Raw genomic sequence first — 23,420 nt, 5'->3', positions numbered from 1 at the left:
TTAAATTTAAATATTTTTAGTTAATATTAAAAATATCTCAATTTAAATAATCTTATAATAACTTAAATAAAATTTATAAATAATATGTAATTATACATAAAAAAGAACTTTCAAATTGTATGGACCAAAAGCAAAATAATAATAATCTCTAGTTTTGAGTGATTTATAAGAAATCTACAATGAAACTAGACTAATCATTATTAGGTTAATCCTCTTTAAAAAAACTAATTTTTTATTTTGTGTACTTGTTAAATTTAAAATAACCTTTTGGATAGATCTTATGATATTTTTAATCTATCTCAACGTAAGGTCATTATAATAATTTAGAAATGAAATAACTTTAAGTAATTATATTATATATTTTATATGATTATCTATTTTATTTCTTCATTTATTTTCTAACAATTAAGACCAACCAATATTATTATTCCTATATTTTCCTTACTTACTTATTCTTCAATTTTTCCTTTTACCCCCTCCATAAAGTTCCCATCATTTTTTATCTTCGGCTGATTCAAATTTACAAATTATAATCTTTGATTTGAAAGTTACAGGTTTCTTACAATTGAATATTTAAATTTCTCTCAAAACCATTAAATCTTTCGCATTATACAAAATTTATTGTGGTTTATTTTACAAAAAGATCAAATCTGTTTTTTTAGAGTCTTTTTAAAATTTGTGTCATTACAACAAGGCATCATTATATTGAAACAATATAAAACAATTTCGAAATTAGCTTATCAAATTCAACGCAATGCTATCTCGATATCGTTATATAGACTTATCAAATTAGTGAGCCATGTTAAATTATCCTAACTTAACATTTAGAACTGCTTTTGGACATGTTTACTTTTTCCATTAGGGAAGCTTTGGTTTTCACTTAACATTCCTAACAGTAGATCTGTGTGTGCAGTATTTTGTCTTGTGAATTACATGCTCGTTGAAAGAACCTCTAGCGGAGTGACATGACAAGCTACCATCCTCAGTTTATTAAAGCAGTCTAGAAGTCATCTTCAACTTTCCTCTCATAACTCCAGCCACTACACAACAGTTAAAAAGTCTTTGCGTGATCAATGATTAATAACAACGATATAAATAAGAAATGTTTGCAGATCTAGAGCATTTCTCTATAACTAGTCTGTACAGCATTAGCTCTTGGACTGTTGGAGCCTTAAATGTGCTTCTATTCAGTAAATAGAGTCCCCCCCCCCCCAATCCACACACCCAACCCCACCTCCTGTACCCAGCCATTGCGTACTGCAATTAGAGACCACAAATGCAACTTAAAAGACACGGCTACACACTCAATATACCCTGGAACAACACAAAACAGAGACAAGTGACATACCACACCCCCTATCAAAATTCGAAGAATGGAAACAGGCTAGTCTTTTCATCCATTTACAGGGTGTCTTCAAATCCTTGTAAAACGTGTGGTTCTGAGACGCTACAAACAAGTAATATGACTGAACCCTAAACATACACTGCAGAAGAAGAAGAAAAAAGGCGGAGCACTAAAAGCACCAGGGAATATTGAAGAGAGCAAGCCACATACAGTCGGCCTCCAAAGCCTCAGGAGAACTAACAGCCTTAAGGAAGCTTCATCCTAAGTAGAAATAACCTTCAGAACGTCTTCCTGATTTAGACCTGATCAATGGGTTCTGTCCTGTCTTGCACAGCAAGCCTCTCTGAAACATCAGCAAGTGATTTTAGGTTGCAATTGATCAAAGCTTCAACAAAATAACATGTCTCGTCTTTGGTGTTCCCTTCGGGCACATCCACTACAAATGATTCAAGCACTAGTGTCCCAGGTCTTCCATCAATCACCTCTGGGTGCACAGATATGACAGAGGAGTAGTTCTGGAAAAGATCAAATAGAAAAGATAAGGGCAACATACAGGGCTGAATATTTAATTGAATGTAGTCAAAACAATACTAAAGGTCGGAAGAAGCAAGCACAAAGTATCTCTCTATCTTTGCAAGATCAAACTAACCTGTCATGTTTAACCTGCTAAAATAAAACCAGATCATTCATCTAGTGATTCCTTAAACGAATCCAAATACATAAAAACTTGCCTTCACAGGACATGACATCAAAGAGCAATCAATTTGCAATATTCCCCAATTAAAGATAGTGCATGAAAGTCATTAACCCAAACGAACTCACAAGTTCAGACACCTGCATTGTGCTACATAACATACCATCCTCCCTTTATTAATTATTACCAATAAGATTGCAATTTAAATTGATTTTTTCTTGGCATTCTAGTCGACCTTTCAGAAAAGGTTATCATAATTCTAAAAGCACATGCTCGGCTCTCTACTAAGAATAATCTCAAAAGCAAAATAAATATCACTTTGTGCTGTACTGATCATTCAGTTTCATAATGTGCTATCATCAATTAAAAGTGTTGTTCTATTACAGAAGAACCCAATCGTTTTTGCCAAATCAAAGAATCAATGGAGTTGGTTCTCTGCATCAGGAAGATGCTCACTTATCTAACCCTCAAATGCCTAGCAATTGAGCTATTGTCTTCAGTTCTCAACACACAAGTCAAAGGGGGCATTAAAAGGTATATAACCTGCCATGGTACAATCACAAAAAGCCCCCTGAAAATAAATTCAATGCTCTAAAGCTTAATCCCGAAAATCATCAATCTATAAGAGAACAAATTAATCTTTAGATGAGAAACATGCTAATTTTTTAGCTTGCCTAGAATACCAGACTGCAATATCCATTATTTATTTTTTTTGAGAAGGTAACAGTAGAATATCCATTATTTTGCTGACAGGTTGTACGGTCTTTAAGGGAAGAGGATTAGTATTCTGCAATATCACTATCACAAGAAGTACCAATATCAGATGATTCGAGCTTCTCTAAAAACATATATGACTAAGCACTTAAAAATAGAACTGTAAAGTAGAAATTAGAAGTATATTAAGTTATTTATTAGAAGTATATTAAGTTATTCAAGTTAGAAATTTATTTTGGTAGTCTAATTAGTTTGGAGGTAATCTTCTACCATAGAAATGATCATGATCTGAGAAAAAACCAAATTCAAGGGTACTTAATAACAATAAAATTTAAAAATAAGAAAAAATAATTGAAAAAAGAAAGGAACAGCCAAACAAGAGAGAATTGTTTAGTACCCTAAGTCTGTGATCCCCGCCAACAATCCTGACACTTAAGATGTGCTCTTCATCATCAAGAAGCTCCAATCTCTCAGTACTCGTTGTTGCAGGGAGGCCCGACTTGACATCAACTTCCCTAAGACTACCAATCCCAAGATCTCCTTGCACAATGCACCTGCTGATAAAGGGCTTGTACTTCTGTGGCTGATCAAACCGCCTAACCAATGACCAAACCTGATAAAAAGAGGGAGAAACAACAACCATTACGACTGGTTAAACACAAAATACAAAATGCAAGTTCCGTTCACGTTATCAGAGATATTAATTTTGTCCTGCTTGCAGTAATATCAGTTATCCAGCACTTCAGTCAAAATAAAAAGCATAAGGCAAACAGGCAATCGACGTGGAGAATAACTGCAGATGATTCATTTGTCCCTTTTGCATAATCAATGAACATATCAATTGCTAATACATTTAGCCTTTCGTCTTTGTTCACTATAAGCACTTGTATTAGGTAATAGGTAGTTCTTCAAGGAATATTTTAGTTCACCCCTAGTTATGCAAGAGTTTTATAGCAGGGATCTTTTCTTATACAACTAACCAAAAGATTAGTTAGAGTCACTTTCAACTTTCATGAACGGATAAACCAAACAGCTAAAAGATGATACAATCTTTGCTTGACCTAAAATAGGAAACAATTCAAATCTTATCCGTTTCATCCTTTATACAAATTTGACCAAGACAAAAAACTACAAAGGAACTCGATGATCTGACTACCAAAATCAAAGCCTAGTGACGTCGTATTTTTTCAGGAAAACAGAGCTGAGAACACGATCAATACAAAATCAGAAACCATACAATCATCGCAAATATAACAAATCTAATGTTTACCTTCAAGATATTTAAAAGTATAATCATCAATCACAACACAGCTGAAAATAAATCAATCGATCTACGGAAAAGAAAAATGCAGTAAACGCATTCAGAGAGAGAGAGAGAGGAGAACGAACAAGATGAACAGGTGCTCGAATGTGCTTGACTAGAAATGAACTGCATTGATTCTCCTTAGGTTCATGAATATGATGCTTCCTTATATACTCTTTCTCAACACCGCAGAATCCATTAGCGTTCATCGTCGCTTTACTTTCCTGCAAAACCTGTAATAATCAATGAACGGCGTGTATTTCTCTCGCCGGTGACCGGAGAATCACTCCGATGACGTAGCAAAGATCTCTCAGAGGCAGGCTAACGCGTATTGAACTCGCAAGTGGACGAGTCGGACTCGGTTTGCTTGGGAAGTCGCCACCGCCATTACAAATAGATCTCCATTATCGATTTAGTACAGTTATTTAATTATCTCACCTGGAATATTAAAACATTTTCGGCGTCTTCTTGCTCTTTGTCTTTTTCCATTTTTACCCTTCATATTCTCCCTATCTACCCGATGAACCACTCCTTTTGTCCATTTCGGGAGTTGAAACTTATGCAGTTCCCAAATTACCCCTTTATAAGTCTTTTATTTACGGGATAGGATTTCTCAGTTTCAGCTCCCTCTTATTGGAACCAATAAAAAATCTCTAACAGCAAAATAACTGTTTTTGTCTTTATCCTTTGAGGCATAAATAAATGCTAATTTTATATTTTGAACTCAGAATTACGATCAATAAATCGAAATAATTACCTAAATAATTAAAATTATTCAGTTTGTAATTTCATATTATTTATATATTTTAAGTAGTTAATTATGTTTCTTTCTAAAAATTGTAATGTTTGGGATTAACATTTCATATATTTTAATTAATTTTACAGAATACATGTCATCTCCCATCAATAATAAGTAACAAATATAACTCTATTCACTGAGTTAGAACAGGCGCAAAGAATCATTTAATATTTTTTTTTGATTTCGTTAGATTAATTATTTAAACAAACTTTTGATCCGAAATAGAAATAATGTGTGAATAATATTTATCAGTAGACGTACAAAATAGTCAAACAAATACATATAATAATATTGATTTTTTTTTAGCTCCCTATTCTATGAAAAATTATTAAAACACCTCTACTAATTAGAACATTTCATCTAAATATCTTTATACACCCTATTTTTAGCAATAACCTAAAAATATGATAAGTCCAAAATTGTGTTCTTTTTCAAGCGGTATAAAATGATGGTTATCAAATATAGAAACAACAAGATTGTGATCAAATCCTTTTAAGAATACATGAAGAAACATTAATTATTCAATGTAAATTTGAATTTAAAATCTTAATTTATAAGAAGATGTAGTAATAATTATTAATTAAATTGTTATATTTGAAATTATAGTTAAGATTCGTTGTCAATTTCTTTTCTTTAATGTTGCATACTACCTTTCATCGACATATTACTCGCTCTGTTACAGTAAACAAGCTAAATGGAAGATCATCAAAAGATGAGTGAACGGTCAACCAAATCTTCTCGTTTGAAAAAAAAAATCTTAAGCGAAAATACAATTGATATGAAATGAGACAATATCACTAGCTGCATAAAGGGAATTTGGTTTGGTTTTCTTAATCAAATAGGTATGATATTGGGTTCATTTTTTTAATATCACTATGAAATGAAAATTAATTTCATAAATCTCACAAGGGTCTTTTTTCATCTTGCTAGTATTTTTTTTTTTTACTATTAAGCTTTTTGGAGTTTTAAAAGTATTTATGAAAAAATAATTAAGTTATTTCGAGTAAACTCTCTATCTTAACTTTGAGCCTATTAAATGAGATTTAAAGCCCCATGTCCACCACAACTTTAATGTTTGCAAACACCAAAAATTAAAACAAAGCATTTATACTCCGATTACTTTATAATATAATTTTGGACCCGTCAAACCTTAAATACAAATATATTTTACCTAGTATTTAAAAATTAATTATATTTATCATTGTTCGTTTTTTTAAACTATAAAAATATCTTTTAAATTTAAGAATTTCAAATACATCAATTCAATATTCTAATGTCGTATTCTGATTTTGAATACATAACTCAACGTTATATGTCATATCTTGATACAATATTTGTTAAAGAATGACAAAAATTTCACATTGTTGGTTAATGAAATGGGCGGACTTCTTATAAGATTTGGACAATCCTCCTCCCTTTGAGCTAATTTTTGAGATCTGAGTTAAACCAAAGATCTAATTTCATAATATTCTTGTTAATATAGGACATATTTATTTCAATACATTACGCAACGTCTCGCTACGATAAAATAAATTTGATAGAAAATATGAAATGGAAACCTACTCAACTATAAAATAGAGCATAAAAACAACGTCCAGAACATTGTTTTTACTTTTTAAAAAAGCCGCCGCCAAAAGTTACGGTGGCGGCACTCACGTTTTTCCTTCTTCTTAACCTTTACTTTTCCTTCCTTTGACTTCAAGATTGCGGCTTTTGATTTTGTCTTTTTATTTTGAAGTATTTGGCTAAAATTATTTAATAACTATGACTTAATTTTAATGAATATTTTCGTATTATAAAAGTGAACAAAAATCACTTTTACACTATTTAAAAAATTACAAGATTCATTTTTTTTTTGTCTATTTTAAAAAAAAGAATCAAATCACCAATAAAAAATGTGTTAAGTTAAATGAATATATGTACACACGATTAAGCTAGTCAAGTTGGATAATTTTATTTTTTTCTAGAATTTAAGGATTAAAATATTCAGACAAGATATATTTAAATTCTAAATATCCTTTTGTTAAAAAATTGCCAAATACAATTTCATTTTCAAAAATTTCAAATAAAGTAATTATTATTGAATTCTCACGACAAAACACGTACATAATTTTCACTAAATTGCCAGTATTTTTATATATAGTATAAATGTGAATTGCATTGTCTATATATATTATAAGTACTATATGTTTTTTTTTAATTAAAGAGAATCTCTAAATAGTTGCACATAATATTTTTAAAATAGTTTTTTCTTTTGCATAATCTTTCAAACTATTAGATCCTATTGTATAAATATTTCAAAATTCATGTATTATTTGTTGCAAGTCAATTTACTTTATCATGCAAAAAAAAAACATATAAACTAACAACAAACAAAATTTAAATTATGAGGATAAAATATTTATTTTTTATTCATATTCTTATTCTTTTAGATAACATTGATATTCTCGATTTAGCTAAGACATGATCAAATATAAATATATATATATATATATATATATATATATATATATATATATATATATATATTATTTGTTAAATTAGTTTCTTAACAAAAATAGACGCATGAAGGATGTTTTTTTGTTATTTTTTAAATAGTATAAGAATTTTTTTTATTCACTGAAATAATATAAGAATGTACATTAGATCTGAGTCATAATTGAAGAATGATTTTAGCTAAAAATTCCTAAATTTTTTTTTTAGATATTAAGCTTCGGAGTTTTGACGTACCTTGTGATTTTAGATAATAAAAAAAATGTTTTCTTTTGAATACTTTTTACTTATCTATTGATTTTAAGATATTACACTTTTGTAAGGAATTGAACTAACTTTAATTTTGAATTTATTAGAAGTAGTTGAGAAATATGAAGTTTGTCTTTATCAATTCGAATCAAAATAACCAATAAGATAGCCACAATTTATGGCATGCTAATTTCTAGGCATATAATTGGCTATTATTTAAAAAGTGGGGACATAATTAAGTTGCAAGTGAGGCCAATTTAAGTTTTTTTTGGTCAAGTCTACTTTATCATTGGCTACTAAAATAAGTATAATTAGTAAGTAGAGTGAGAAAGGTGAAGTGTTTTCTTTCTTCTTTTGACATTATTTTGAAGTAAAATGTTTTGCTTTTTTTTTTTGTTTTTGGTTGATTTAGAAAGTATTTTTTAAAAAATTAATATTTTGTTTTGAAAAAATAAGAAAAAAAATTCTAGTAAAAGTTAAAAAAAAAATATTTTTTTGAGATTCTTTTAATTTTAAATTTTATAACAAAAAAAAAGTTTCACTATCATTTCACATCATTATTTTCTTTCTCACTTCATTACAACACACTCCATCCTAACCTCTAGCCCTTTAGTCCCATTCCCATACCCCACCACCCTACACCCCTAATTTTCATCTTCATCATTTATACTAATATTTATTTTAATTATATATAAATATTTTAAAAATAATAGTTTCTACTTATCAACCAAATAATATTTCAAAAAAAAAAAAAAGGAAGCAAGAAATCACTTATATTTTTCAATCTTATACTTTTATTCTTATTCTCTATTCCTTTTCATCTAGGATCATGTCTTTATTAAGCTGGACTTGTCTTAGTTTTGTCTTATTAACTCTCTTAGTTATTTTTCAGTCTATCTCTACCTCTCCTAACTCTAGTACAGTTAACCTCTCGCACCTCCTTTTCATATACTCGAACCATAATCTTGTTTCTCTGTTTTTGTTCTGCGTCGAAAACCACTCATATCTTGTCATGTATAACCATCCTCACACATCCTTTTTAGTTTCCTCATCTTTGTTACATTTATCTTCTGAACATTGATGTAGGTGACACATTCTTATCATATAATCCCCCCGACACGAGCATTTAGATCACCCACTACGCTCCAATATGATATACAACATCATCATTATCAATCTTTCCACATCTCCTTAGATTATTGGATCAAGATACTTAAAACTTCATTTCATATGTATTACTTGTTCGATTATCATTTTCACCTCCACCTCATGTGTTATGTCATGCATTTGAAACTTTCAGAATCTAAGACATGTCTCCAATTTTCTGTTCATTAGTATCTTGTCGATCAATATTGTGTCGTCTGCAAAATCAAAATATAAGACATAATATCATTATTAGTGATTTTCTTTTTAATTTTCCGCATGATATTCCATATTTTCATTGGGAGCCAATAAATTTAATTTGTACAGAGAGATCACTCATCAAAGATAATTTTATATCCATGATTCAATTTCAAAAATTCAAACTAAAAATAAAAAAATACTTATCATTCCACCGTAATACTTATATCTCTCTCCTCTTCTTTATTATAGACTATAGGTGGAAAATTCAAATTTATGATTCGTTCATCGTTTGAAGCTTAAATTACAAATAAATATTTGTCTAGGTTAGACAAGGGGAGGATTAATTGTAATGTGTTGATATTTTAAATAAAACCTAGACTACACTTAGTTTAAATCTTAAATAAAAATATTTAATGAATAGATGATATAACTTATACACATGTATTGTTATTTTCATACCAAGACCACACATAGTTTAATTAAATCTTGAATAAAAACAATTAATCATTAGATGTTATAACTTTATGTACATTTGTTGTTATTTTCATATTAAATTAAATATTGCTTAGCTTAATTACATTTTGTCCAAAATATTTTAAATTACAATCCATTATCGCTTTCCACTACACAACTTGATAACGCACCATCTATATATAATTTAATAATTTTGCTTTTTGTGTTTTGGTATTTTTACTAGTTATTAGTTACCACTATATTTACTTTTATATTCTCATGTACTCTCATGAGTTAGTTTAACTTATGGATTAATTTTCTTGAGAAAAAACAAATACTACAAAGGCAAGCAAGAGGACAATTTTGACGAGTTGACAAAATCGAAATATTTGGTTATCAGAATAATCTAACGAGTAATATATGACTATATAAATTTTTATTCTTTTCTTAATAAATAGAGAGATTATTTCTAATAAAAAATCGTCATCTCAAATCCCCCATGTTTGTTACTTTTATTATGTACAATCAATTTCTTTATACTTTAGCACCTACTTGCTTTCTTTTTAGCAAATTGACCATATGACCAATAACATCCTTTGCTTCTTCTTCTAAGGGCTTTATCACTGTTAGTTTTCTTTTGCTTCTTTTTTTTAGGGGGCCCTTGTTTGATTATCTATAGTTTCTGTTAGGATCGAATTCAGGTATACACACTTGATAAATGAAGAACACAAGAATTTTCAAGAGAAAGAGAAAAAAATAATATTTCGTGGTAACACCCCATGAGTAAACTTTCACGGCGGTGGGGTATATATATATTAATAAATCAGATTTTTTTTGGTTACAGAGAATAAATAATAAAGCCTAAACAGTTATATATATCAAACCGCGTAAACAGTTATATATATTAATCATATTTTACAACCTAACAGTTTCATAATATCAAAATTCAAGCACCTAATATGTAATTATTGTTCAGATATTTACTGGCAATAAATTTTTGTTAAAGCGACAATATTTATTAGCGCAAAAATGTCTTAACGATATTGAGTTAATATCATAAAGCTCTTGACAATTATATATGATATAGTGGATGAGACTGTTTCTTCTTTAATTAAACATCTTGAATTCGAACCATGAATATAAAAAAAATCATTAATAAAAAACCCTTCAACCCTCAAATAAGTCCTACACGATACAAATTTTAAAATAATCGAACTCGAATACGATCGATGATTCATACTTCCATGAGTGAATACTTTTATATATAGTGATTAGTGGGACTGAAGTTGCACGTTTACCTCCCAACATGTTCACAGCCTTTATTTATTCATGCATTAATTTTGGACCATATTTTCCTTTTTTATTTTCTCCACTACTTTTTGTCCACTCATATATAATTGTTGCTCATGACTACCGACACATATCATTTTAATTAATTAATTATAACTATACATTATAAATTTATACAATATAGAAATTATGACACTGTATTATTTTGCCTGCCTAAAATAGTGAGACATCAAAACTTAAGACACTAATACTTTTTACCGAGGGGGAGATATATTTTTCGAAAGCCGATGACTATTTATAGCTTATCTTAACATCGGAAAATTGAGTTCGCCCCAACCTATGGCATGACAGGTAGGTAGCAAGTAGCATTTTACTAACATGACGATTCAAAGCAGGGTAGAATTCCTTCTTTGTTATTAGGGTTGTCGATCTCAAAGTCATAATATCTCAAAACGAGAAACTGAAAAAAGAAATATATAAATATTTGGACTTCCAATTAGAAGTTGTCTCGAAATGAAAAGAAGTTAACAAACTCGATAACGATCTCAAAGTCTTAATGTCTCAAAACGAGAAACTGAAAGAAAAAATCTAAAAATATTTGGACTTCCAATTAGAAGTTCTCTCAAAATAAAAAAAGAATTTGACAAACTCGATGAATTTAAATTAAAATAATTCAAGAAAAAAACATAAAGGAATCGTTCTTTTGGGGTAGTAAAAATATTCAAATATCTCCTAATTAAATGCATCTAAAAAAAAAGGTTTGGCACCTTTAAAACCCTAGCTATGGCCCAAAGTGTTTGAAATTCTTCCCCAAAATTATTTATTTTAATTTTTAAAGATGCATAGACCTTTTTTCTTTTCTTTTGAGATTAGATTCTTCTATTTCCATTGCATTTCTTTGAGACTAACAATTGCTTGCTTAGTACATAAGAAAAATATACTCCTCTCTGTTTTAAAAAAAATTATCATATTTCCTTTTTAGTCTGTTTATAAAAGAATGATTTTTTTTCTTTTTGAAAAACACTTTAACTTTAACTTTCTACGTGGCATGTTTAATACCACAAGATTAAAAGAAATTTTGGTATATTTGACATAACTTTAATTTAGAATCACTGATTAAAAAGTCTTCTTTCTTTTCTTAAGCTCAATTCCAAATTAATCTAGATCATTCTTTTTAAAACAGAGAAATATATAATAACACATAATTTTGTAGTACAAAGCAAACTAAAGCTTAGATTCTCATCTCATACCTTAAAAAACGTAAACAAAAACATAGGTACTTTTTAGGGGAAAAAAAGTAAATTCGAAAGTCCCTTGATAAAGAAATTAAAGAAGAATATGGTCCTTATAATAAATGGTTATAAATAATTATTACTATTTTTAAAAATTAAAATATTATTAAGTATAATTTTTTTTGTTTATTTTTCTCCTAATACATTCCAGTGATATTAAATATATATCACGTTAAAAATTAAAATTTAAAAATTATCAAAAATACTCTAGCATATATTTCTTTCACCATGATTTGACCATCTTAATCAACTATTATGCAATTCACTCCAGGTATAGTTAACACGAATAATTTAGTAGATAGATGTAAGCTAATTTTCTCGCTATATATCTAGTTATTAAATAAAAAATCTTATATTATTTGTAAATTACTCTTATTTAACGTAATAAGTAACTTATTTTATTCAACCTGGCCCTTTTTCTTAAATACCCTATATGGGTCGGATTAGGGCATAATTGAACCATTTAAAAGACGAATACTATCGTGATCTGATTGGAACCGCCGAGGAATCAATGGCACGATAGGTGAAGGAAAAGGAAGTCGAGGTTTGAAAAGCGTTTCGGCGCAACGCAGAGCTGGAGGCGCAAACCTGGCAGGCAAGGGCCAGAGCGGAGGAAATCACCGCAACAACGTTACAGGCACAACTGCAAGCTGCAGCAGGCGATGATGATGTAAATAACAGAATAATTCACACATACATGAGTCGGATTGGGGGCATAATTGAACCATTTAAAAGATAGTCGTATATGTGTTTTAAAATTGGGTCGGATAGTTGGGGCATAAGTGACCCCTTTCTCTTTTAATATAAATGTCAAGTGATAATATATATAAATAATGTGAAAAATTCATTTGGCAATTAAAGAAAAGTAAAATGAGTTGAATATTTCGAGTTGACCAACTAACACCCATAAGGGCATATGTAGACCAAAAGTTGAAAGACGAGGGTATAAATGGACCAAACTTTAAACGGGGTATATCTAGACCTTTTTGAATAGTTTAGGGGCATATTTGACCCTTTTTCCTTGAATATAAATGTCAAGTGATAATACATAAAAAAGACATGGAAAATCCATTTGGGATTTAAATAAAAGTAAAATGAGTTGGATATTTCGAGTTGACCAACTAACAACCATAAGGGCATATGTAGACCAAAAGTTGGACGTCGAAGGTATAAATAGACCAAAGTTCAAACGGGATATATCTAAACCTTTTCGAATAATTTAGGGGTATATTTGACCTTTTTCCCTTATGAATACGACAGTCATAACTTTGAGAAGGTAGGTACATCTATTGAAGAGAGTGTGGATAAGACATGAGAAATTGGTGATAGAATTAACTCTAACGAACCTTTGTCAGAAAAATAGGATAGACGTACTTTTAATACTCAAAGTTATAAAAACAGTGACAATACGATATTGGCCTTATCCTGTTATCTTTCTGCAAATTATTTATTACTATTATTGTATATTCATTTTAGTTATCGTGTTTTATTTTATTTTTTTTCAAAATTATTAGTACTAATTTTATTTTTTTTTATTTATCTGAAGCCATAAATTAACTGTTCAAGTTTGGCATATTATTGCTCGTACTAATAAACTTTTAGTATATACCTAAAAAGTCGACGTGACCTGATCAAATTTTCCATAAATATCTTTAAAGTTGGTTTAAATTTCTGATATGAGTATATAAAGTTTGATTTTTCGTAGTCAAATTAAATTAAACCAATAAGATTCCATCCGATCCTTTGTGTTAGATATTTTATTAAAAAATATATGATAATCAATAAAATAACTTTCTCTTTTACTCTTTCAGTCCCTGATTATTTGTTTACTTTTCTTTTTATAGTTATCCCTAATTACTGTTCGTTCATTTTGACCTTTATTAATACGATAAAGAATAAGTAAGAATCTTACTTTATTTTTTAGAAATTAAAATCATTTTGGTACCTAACCCACCCAAGTCTAACTAGTAGATGATTGGGTGTTAGAAAGTGAAAGTATTTAGTTAGTACAAGCTAAGTGACAAGTGAAATATCTATTTATTATTTTGACCATTATTTTGGAAGCTAAAATAAAGTAGCACATATATCAATTTTATATCATGATTGGCTAGATAGTATAAGTTACCATCTCAATTAAATAGAAACTTATTTGACCAAGATTTAGTGGTTATAATAACTTCCATTATTGTTGAATACCCTTGCATATGATTGGCTGTTAGCTAGAAAAAGAAGTGTATATAATTGACAAGTGAAATATCTCTCCACTTATAATTGACCATATATTATTGTTTAACACAAAATGAATTATGATCAAAAATAAAATAAGTGGAAATGTAATTTTATTGATCAAAACAGATTGCGGGTATTTCTTGATTTTCTTCTCATGAGATTTATCCATGATTCGAGCTAAACTAGGGTTTAGAGTTGGATAACCTCCAAGAATCCTAATTTGAGTTAAACACAATTTGTAGAGTCTCAACTCGTACTGAACGCATCTTGTAGAGTTTTACAAGGTGTCAAAGTGTGGATTTCATATAGTCAAAAAAAGGGGGGACGTGCTATATCCGAAACGTACGAAATATAGTAAATATCGTAAAGGCAGATGTAGCAGAGGTTGCAAACCGGACGGTACACAACTTGATTTTGAAAGATATGGCACTAAAAGTTGTAGAGCTGGTCGTCTTTCATGTCGAACCATTGAAACAGCGCGTCGTGCTATAATCGGACACTTCCATCGTGCTATGAGCGGACAATTCCAAAAAAATGGTAAGATATGAGTAAGAGTTCTCGTAGATATCCCTATTACCGGAAAACCTACAGAAGTAAGAGTGGGAAGAGGAAAAAGAAATCCTACGGGTTGAATTGCTTTGATATCTATAATTACTTGGAACTTTGAAGGCTTAATACATATGTACCATTTAAATTTATTAAAATATTTCATTAAAACACACAAACTGATTTTTTTTGTATATATATATATGAAAAAAATTAATCAGGTGTTTCAATTTAGACAATTTTGGTTCAAAATTTGAATAGTTTTATACTGAACTTGATTAATGAAATATCTTGAAAATTTTAAAAATTGACCACGTATTATTAAGCCTACTTTACCACACATCATCATGATTGGATATTTAAAGATAGTTATGTATTACTCCCTCCGTTTAATAATAGTTGTCCATTATTATTTTAGTACTTGTTCACTATATGAAATTAAATAATAATTTTATATTTAGTTCTTAATTTATCCTTATCATTGATTATAATCAATTCTATATTATATTTTTTAAAATATTATATTTATTATATTCAAGTTTGATATAGTAAAATTATCATTCTATTTATAGTTTCTTAAAAATCACGTAAATTTTATAATGCACCAATAGTTTAATTGCGTGTAATTTCTAAAGGCTTTTAACTTTCCATGCAGCATTAGGACATACAATAGAGTGAGGAGAAAGCAAAATCTTGAATCTTTTGTGGTCACACATTTACACTACATTTAGGCCGGTAAAATTAATTCAAGAAAATATAATTTTTTTTATCTATTTAAATTTGGATGTGTTAATGATTTATATAAAAAAAAATATGTTTAAATTAGCTTAAAAGTTGATCAAATCTGTTGTTAAATTATTTTTAGTTTTTGAGAGTGTTTGATAAAGTTAAAAATAACTTTTTAAAAAAATTAAAAACCAAAAAATTAAAAGGAAGACCCCCGCCCCCTATTTATATTTTGACTTAAAAGTTACTCTCTCTATCTTAATTTATATGACTTAATTTGACTCGACGCGGAGTTTAAGAAAGAAAATATGACTTTTGAAACTTATAGTCTATAATAAGTCATACATGTTACCGTTATTATAAATCATTCCATAATTAAGGGTAAAATAAATATTTTAAAGTGAAATCCTTACTAAATGCGTGAGCCGCGAAAGCAAGCTAGATTTGTCTATTTATCTCAAATTCACTTAGACACAATGTATCTGAAACAGATTACACCTGATTTTAAGACCATGTATTTCGAGACACGTGTATTTAAACACATGTAGATGCACCAAAATCTGATAAGATTCATAATATTGCATATGAACATTATATATAAGCTATTAATAACTCCTAATCTAGTGAAAATTTTGAACGATAGCGTCGAGCCTTTAAGAGAAACTATCTTGGGCCATTTCACTCTATTGAAAAGGAAGAAGGATTCTACCAACAAAAATAAAAGAGTGGGCTAAACATTACCGATAAGCCCAACTACTAAATCTTTGCGGTCCAGAAAAAGAATAAACACATAACAAAACATTCTAAACAACAACTACAACAATATAATACGATATCAAAGTGCAAGAAACAACAACTAGTAACACAAATCGAAGTGAAAAAACCATTGCATTGCAACAAAAAACTTGGCACAAAACCAAAAAGTTCAAAAGTTTCCATTGATAAGCTGCAGTAATTGGGAAAAGATGCAAAAAACTTTACCCAACTGCGGTTTCATTCTTTAAGTCTATATATTACTACTACTACTTTGTAAACCTAATGGAACCATATTAGGCGGACCACAAAAAACGCCTTGTATACCATGTATATATATATATATATCGATATATACCATGTATACATATCAGGCTCCCACTCCTTTCAGTTTTACCATGTATATATATCGATATTTTATATATTTCAACTGTACATTGGATAGATATAATTAACTTATCCGTCACAGCTCCACTTCATAAGTGGTCTACACCGCGGAAACCTCCCCCCATCTGGCCAACCGTATCAGAAATGACAGCACTTCAGATGGATCGCGTAGAGAGTAAGATGCCATTGTGTCCCTTGGATTACTAGACACTATAATAGGACACCCCTGTTCTCTACTGTTAAGTACCTGCACAAATTATTAGTAAATGTCATACGAACAAACTTGGGTAGAGTATACACAACGATTGTTAAAGACAGTTTTAGACTCGCACCTTAAAAGCATCTTCGTCAGTTTTATCATCCCCTATGTAAATCGGGAGAACATCACTTGAGTTTGTGAATCCTAGCGTTTCAAGCAAGTAAACCAGAGCATCGCCTTTGTTCCACTTTATGGATGGACGTATTTCTATAACTTTCTTACCCCTTGTAAGATGAAAACCGGGGTATTTGGCAACTAGTGTCTGAACTTTCTTTTCCAGCAGCCCCAAATCCTGAAAAAATTTTGGAATACACATTCAACATCCTGCACATGACTTGATAGATTATTACTGAAGTAAAAAAATCTAATTTGACCGTATATACCTCTTGTAAGACATGCCGGTAATGAACAGAGATGCAGAACCTGTTGTCCTCAACCAGAGCTCCATTTATCTCCGAAGTTGTTTCCTCCAACTCATTCAACATCTGCAACACATACATACAACGAACATTTTTGTAAGGATTATGTAATCAACAACACGATGTTGGTTATAAACAAATTAAAAGCCTTGATGGACAAATTGAAATGTTAACCAACCTTTTCAATTGAAGGCAGAAAGTCCTGAGCAGGCTGGAAGACAGTGAGTTCGTTCCCCTGTAATATATAATCGCGGACACATAGATAAGTACTATAGCTATAGGGAATCGAATGTATTTTGGGCTTAAATAGGTTAAAAGGAAACCTTTTGATCAAGGGCCTTGCTTTGGTACTTTCCATCATAACAACTAGCTTGAATTGCAGGTCCCATTATGTCCATCCCATGGCTCCCCGCGTAAAACACATCATCCAACTTTACAAAACCATAAACCTAATGCAAACAACAAATAAGATATTAGGTACATTTTATCAAAAAAAGTAATTTGGCTTGAGATCAAACTAATTAGTTTATTTACCTTCTGTCGACTTCTTCCACTTATTATAGCTGTTGGATAGAGCTTTGCAACATCGCGTACAGCAGAGCGCATCTGCATGGCAATCAATACTATTAGAATGCCATCAAAGACACAATTTAAGAAATTAAACGAGGATGTACAGAAACATGTACCATATCAGACATGAAGGCACGTTCAGGATCATTCACAATCGGCGATAGAGTCCCATCATAATCTAAAAACACGACAACCCATTTCCCCTTTGCTACATCCATCATCTCCTCGAAAGAGCTCAATGCTGAAGGATGCTCTTTCTAAAAAAAAACAAAAAAACTTGCAAAATGAGACTCTAGGCAAAATAAAATGACTAGTTATTTGCTATGACCTAACACATTGTCATACCATACACAAGGGATGAAACTATAGTTCAACTTACAGGATTGACAAAACTCAGTAACTTTCTGACGTACTGTTAAACATTGTCATACCATACACTAGGGACGAAACTATAGTTGTTTGACAGAACTCAGTAACTTTGGGGCCTAACCTTTATTGTGTTAAACACTGTCATAACATACACTAGGGACGAAACTATAGTTGTTTGACAGAACTCAGTAACTTTGGGGCGTAACCTTTATTGTGTTAAACAGTGACTTAATATGTATGAATAAAAAAGTTTGTATGAGAAGTGGGCTGACTTACCAACCAAGAAATGTATTTGACATCAGTAGAAATGTCCATTTGGTCAGCAGGCTTAGATTCTTCCTTGGGCTCAGTCTTGTTAAGCTTAGTTGCTTTTGAAATGGACTCAATTCTTTGAGTTCTAGCCAGCCCATTCTGAAATCCCATAGCCTGGTAAAGCCACCTTGTCAAATTTTCTCTCATTTTACTGTTAAAAATAAAAAGAGAAAAAGTAAGTACACATGTAATCAATTGTTTTAATTAAATTCAATAAATAAGTCTTTATTATAATAATAAGGGTAAATTGGAGTTGAAATCCCATAAAATCAGGAACAACCAAGTTAATCAATATTTAAACTTGGAATATGTTAGGTGAAGATACATAAAATGTTTCATTAAAAAAATTATAAGTAAAATACTAAGAAGTAGAGATTGTATATATAAAAATAAATAGAAGTCTTTTTCAAAGCTTGTCACTAGTGACAAATAATTTGGAGCATAAGATATTTTAAATGATAATAATAATACATGTGTAAGTAAATGATTAGTAGAGATTCCAAGACTTTAAAATATGTCTTTTTTTTTAAAATTATTATTAAAGAAAGGTCACTATAACAATGAATTTGATTTGAAAAGGAGTTTAAACATAATAAAAACAAGAAGAAGACAAAAAGGAACTAAAAAGAAAAGACATTAATCAAACAAATATTAAAGTCCTATTTAGTGACTCAACGTTACATGGCAACTTTTTAAAAAGCTACTTAAGAGTTAATAATGTCTTAATCAAACTGATTCAGCACACACCGACAAAAATTAATGTTTAGTTTAATTTCTTTATATATAAAGAATTGCAAACTTTAATGCGTTAATACCGTTGGCTTTGTTATAACTACCAATTTATATGCTTTTTATAGTTGCCACCTGTTTTGGAAACTAAAAAAAATGACAATTAAGTAGAATGAATTAAGTAAACAGCTATGATAGCTGGGAAAAAATGATTTAATTGAAAATAAAATAGGGCATTCAAGTTGGGAGAAAATAAATATAAATATTCATATAAAATGTGGACTAGGAGGAATTATTGTAGTAACACAAATTATGGCGTTGATTGTGCTTTATACAATTATTTATATGTTCTTAATTTAAACATTAATTGTTACTTTAGTCAGAGTTATTCCTCTAAAGAAAATCTAGTTTTTAAATTTATCAATTTTCAACCCCTGCATTAATACTTAAGACAGCCATACAATAACATAATAAACAATTGATGAATGATTAGACTCCTAATAAGTACTCACCATCTGTATTTTCTTATTAGTCTCCTTTGAAAACGACCGACGATCTATTTGAAAAAGTTTCTCCATTTTCATAAGGTACGAATAAAACTATGTACATACTAACTTTATAAGAATTTATTTCTTAAATTTCATGTTCGAACAAATAATATCGCGTAAATATTTAACTATTTCTATGTCTATCTAGGATCCAACAGAATGTACTAGGGCCACTAGTTTTGCTTCTCTTTTCTACTTTTCTAGCTACCACCAACACTTTTTTATTATTAATACCATATAATTGATCTAACCCACAGAATTGTTCTTGGTTGTGCAATGTATGTATATACATACTCACATGAAACCGAACATAGAAACACTGCCACGTAAAAAAGTGGACGTGTACAAGGAGAATGGGATCTACATTATTTTTTAGGCATAATACATATATTGGATTCTAAATTAGCTTTAAATTTTAACTTTGATCTTCAACTTTTATAATGCACAAACACACTTTAACTATCCAACTTTTAAATAAATAAATACATGGGTCCTACATGACACAATACACGTAAGACACCAAGGACAAAAAATGACACGTAGGATGACATGTAGGACATCTGTGTCTATTCTTTCAACTTTATATAAGTTTAACTGTCTACTTGTACAAACCCAAAGTTAAAAAACATAAATGTGATTCGATACCAAGTTAAAGAGCGTATTAATTTTAAAAAAAAAAAACTGTGGAGTTAAAAAAAAACAAGAAGTGAATGATTTGACTTTTGAAAACATATGTGTGAACAAGAACACGAAATTGAAACCAGAGGTTTTCTTTTTATATATATAAAAAAAAAACAAGTATCTACGTGTTACTTAGAGGGAGGGGAAAAAAATCATAAATCATCTAGAAGGTAATTTTTGAGGATTTTAAAATCGACACATTAGGAATATCTTCATCATATACAAAGCTCAATTTTAAATTTTAATTACGCATTGCAAGACTCATTTGGATTGTAATAGAATTTTTTTATATATAGAACTTAATTTAAAATATGATAAAAATAAAACGGACTCACCACTGTATCGTAACCAAGTGTATCGTAACCAAGTCTATAAGAAAACGACTTTAAACTGTTTTTTATGGACACAAAAGGACATACAGATAACATGAGACGATACTAGAGAAACTACCTAGAAGTGGAATATAATCTAGAATAATAATACACTAAGGTAACATTATTCAACTAATACAATTGGACCAAGTCAAAAAAGCTATAAATAGTTTTTAAGTTTTAAAATGATTAATTAATGGACATAGTAATTGTAAGGAAAATAAAGAAATTAGATGTTCCAATGTAGTATCACATTTAATTTTCAAATATTTAACTGACTTTTTTGCCAAGGAAACAAGGTCAATTCCTAATTCTCCCAAGTATTATTATTTAGCACTAACAATGACATCTAACACGTAAAACACCAAAAAGAATATTAACAGGATCGATCATTAAATTTCGAATAATAGAGTGCCTTCTCAAAATTTAAGCTATTTTAAGTTTTAAAAAAAAAAATATTAGTCCAAGAAAAAGAGGCTTAGTTCAAAAATAGCTAAAAAGGGAACTTGATTTTTCTTTCCCTTTTTAAAGAAATAGGTAGGTAAAAATCTTTTATGTCTATCAGACATAAATTGATTTTACCTATACGACAAAAGGTCAAAATCTATAACACTTGCCTAATAACAACACCATCACATATAAAATTCAAAATATTTCGATACTATAAATACATTAAATTAACTATTTTAAAAATAAAAATTAGATCGAACACTTTTGAGAATAGCTAGTATTATTTCCCGGGTGATAAGAAAGATCTAATCTTAGATTTGTACTTAAGTGGGTCTCTCGGGTCAAAAATGGGCCCTAGCCCAGTCAAGTTTATGGGCCCTAGCCCAGTCAAGTTTGTGGGCCCTACCATAATTCACGTGTACAGTTCAGATACCACACGTAACCGCCGGTGAATGTAACCGAAAAAGGCTCACGGTATCAATCCAACTCCCACCTCAAGCGCGTGCCAACCAACGCCAACATCAGATGATTAAACCAATCAACTATACGTCACGCGCGTGAGCTACTGAGAAATCAATTCGAATCACCGGTTTAAAAAACAAAAAACGAACACCAAACTGCTTTTTTTCGCTTTGTTCGCACCTATTTTAGTCACTAAAACACGCCGTAAATCGCTACAACAACTCGTATAAACGTAGAATTTTAATAGCTCAGTTATTAAATCCGTATCCTATCGACAAAAAAAAAAAACAAAACAGAGAGATACAAATCAAGTAAAAACAAAAAAAATGGCCGCAGAGATTGACAATCGCATCTGAGAATGCGACCGCAATTCACGACGGCGATAAGTTATCGATCGAATGTAAAAATAACCGATGATCAGATCGAAATTTAAAACGTAAACTAAATCGGAATGAAAAGAATGTGAGATCGGCGATAATTATAATAACTGGAATCAGTAATACAGGAAGAAGAAGAAGGGAACTTACATGCTGAAAACTGAGAAACTGAGAATTTTGATTAACAGTTACCGTTGAGCTTTAAAATTGTAATCAGAACGGAAGAGAAGAAGAAGAAAAGAGAAGGAAAAATTAAGAAGTTTACGGGAGTTTATATAGATGGCGGAAGGGTTTTAGAGGGGGGTGGGGGTGGAGGGGTGGGTAGGTGTGATTTTGTTATAATGACACCAGGTTTTATTATTTACATTTATTACCCCTATCAATGTTAATATTACTAATTTATTACTTTATAAGTAATATTTTTAATTTGTTTATAAGGAGATTTCTTTTTCTTCCAAAATTATTTTATTTATACAATGAAAAAATCATTTATTAACTAAAGCTAGTAAAAATAAAAACATATTTCCTTTTTTATAATGAATGAATATCTCTTAGAAGTGTATCAAAACTAAAAAAAGTACAAAGATTAGACTCTCCATCTGATTTTATATGACATTAATATATATGATGTTAAAAAAGGAAAAAACATAAAATTGTAGTATTTAAAATAATCTATAGATAAAAAAAGGATAGTTTTCTAAAAATTAAATTATTTTTAATTATAATAAAATAATTTTTTTCTATTCAAATAATAAAAACATAAAATCATACTAATTAGTAAGAAGTTGATAAAGACAAATATTGGATATATACATTTTTGTATTTTAACATTTGACTTTGCCTTTTTTTTTAAAAAAAAAGTAGAAAAAAGGTTTTTAATTTTAAGTGGTACAACTGCACACTGCCCTTGTATCTATGTCTCTCTTACACATGCTTCATGTTTCATATTTTTTGCCTTTTTTTCTTTTCTTTTTTAATATAACAAATATATTTTATTTGTCACAAATGAACCAAAAAAAAAAAGTCCTTTTTATATGTGGTGCAAGCTCAATCAAATAATTTTGTGATCATTTGATAAAAAAAATATTATATGATTGTGTTATAAGTTTAAATAAAGGGGAAGTTGCATCAAATATCTAATTAATACTATAGTTTTGAAGTATTTTTATTTATAATTCGCAGGAAATGTTCATGTTTTTGTCATTTGGTTGGGACCCACTCGGAAGGTATATTTGTATAAAAATGGAAAATGTATA

The 23,420-nt window shown here is 29.7% G+C and overlaps 2 protein-coding genes across 2 annotated transcripts; both read right to left on the bottom strand.

The window, feature by feature from the left end:
• Positions 1-1,340: 1,340 nt before the first annotated feature.
• Positions 1,341-4,656, bottom strand: LOC101251256 (abscisic acid receptor PYL8). The gene is made up of 3 exons (XM_004234127.5): positions 4,143-4,656; positions 3,151-3,366; positions 1,341-1,860 (listed from the first exon to the last, which is right to left on the bottom strand). The coding sequence occupies exons 1-3, from the start codon at positions 4,263-4,265 to the stop codon at positions 1,642-1,644; spliced, it is 558 nt and encodes a 185-aa protein (XP_004234175.1). The 5' UTR covers positions 4,266-4,656; the 3' UTR covers positions 1,341-1,641.
• An 11,693-nt stretch (positions 4,657-16,349) lies between these two features.
• On the bottom strand, positions 16,350-22,452 carry LOC101250960 (probable trehalose-phosphate phosphatase 2). The gene is made up of 9 exons (XM_004234125.5): positions 22,315-22,452; positions 18,511-18,697; positions 17,982-18,122; positions 17,830-17,901; positions 17,619-17,744; positions 17,474-17,530; positions 17,260-17,361; positions 16,950-17,168; positions 16,350-16,864 (listed from the first exon to the last, which is right to left on the bottom strand). The coding sequence occupies exons 2-9, from the start codon at positions 18,691-18,693 to the stop codon at positions 16,718-16,720; spliced, it is 1,047 nt and encodes a 348-aa protein (XP_004234173.1). The 5' UTR covers positions 18,694-18,697; positions 22,315-22,452; the 3' UTR covers positions 16,350-16,717.
• Positions 22,453-23,420: the final 968 nt, after the last annotated feature.

The sequence above is a fragment of the Solanum lycopersicum genome, chromosome 3 (genome assembly GCF_036512215.1).
Source record: "Solanum lycopersicum chromosome 3, SLM_r2.1".
NCBI classification, from domain to species: Eukaryota; Viridiplantae; Streptophyta; class Magnoliopsida; order Solanales; family Solanaceae; genus Solanum; species Solanum lycopersicum.
This window is presented reverse-complemented; position numbering and strand designations above follow the sequence as displayed.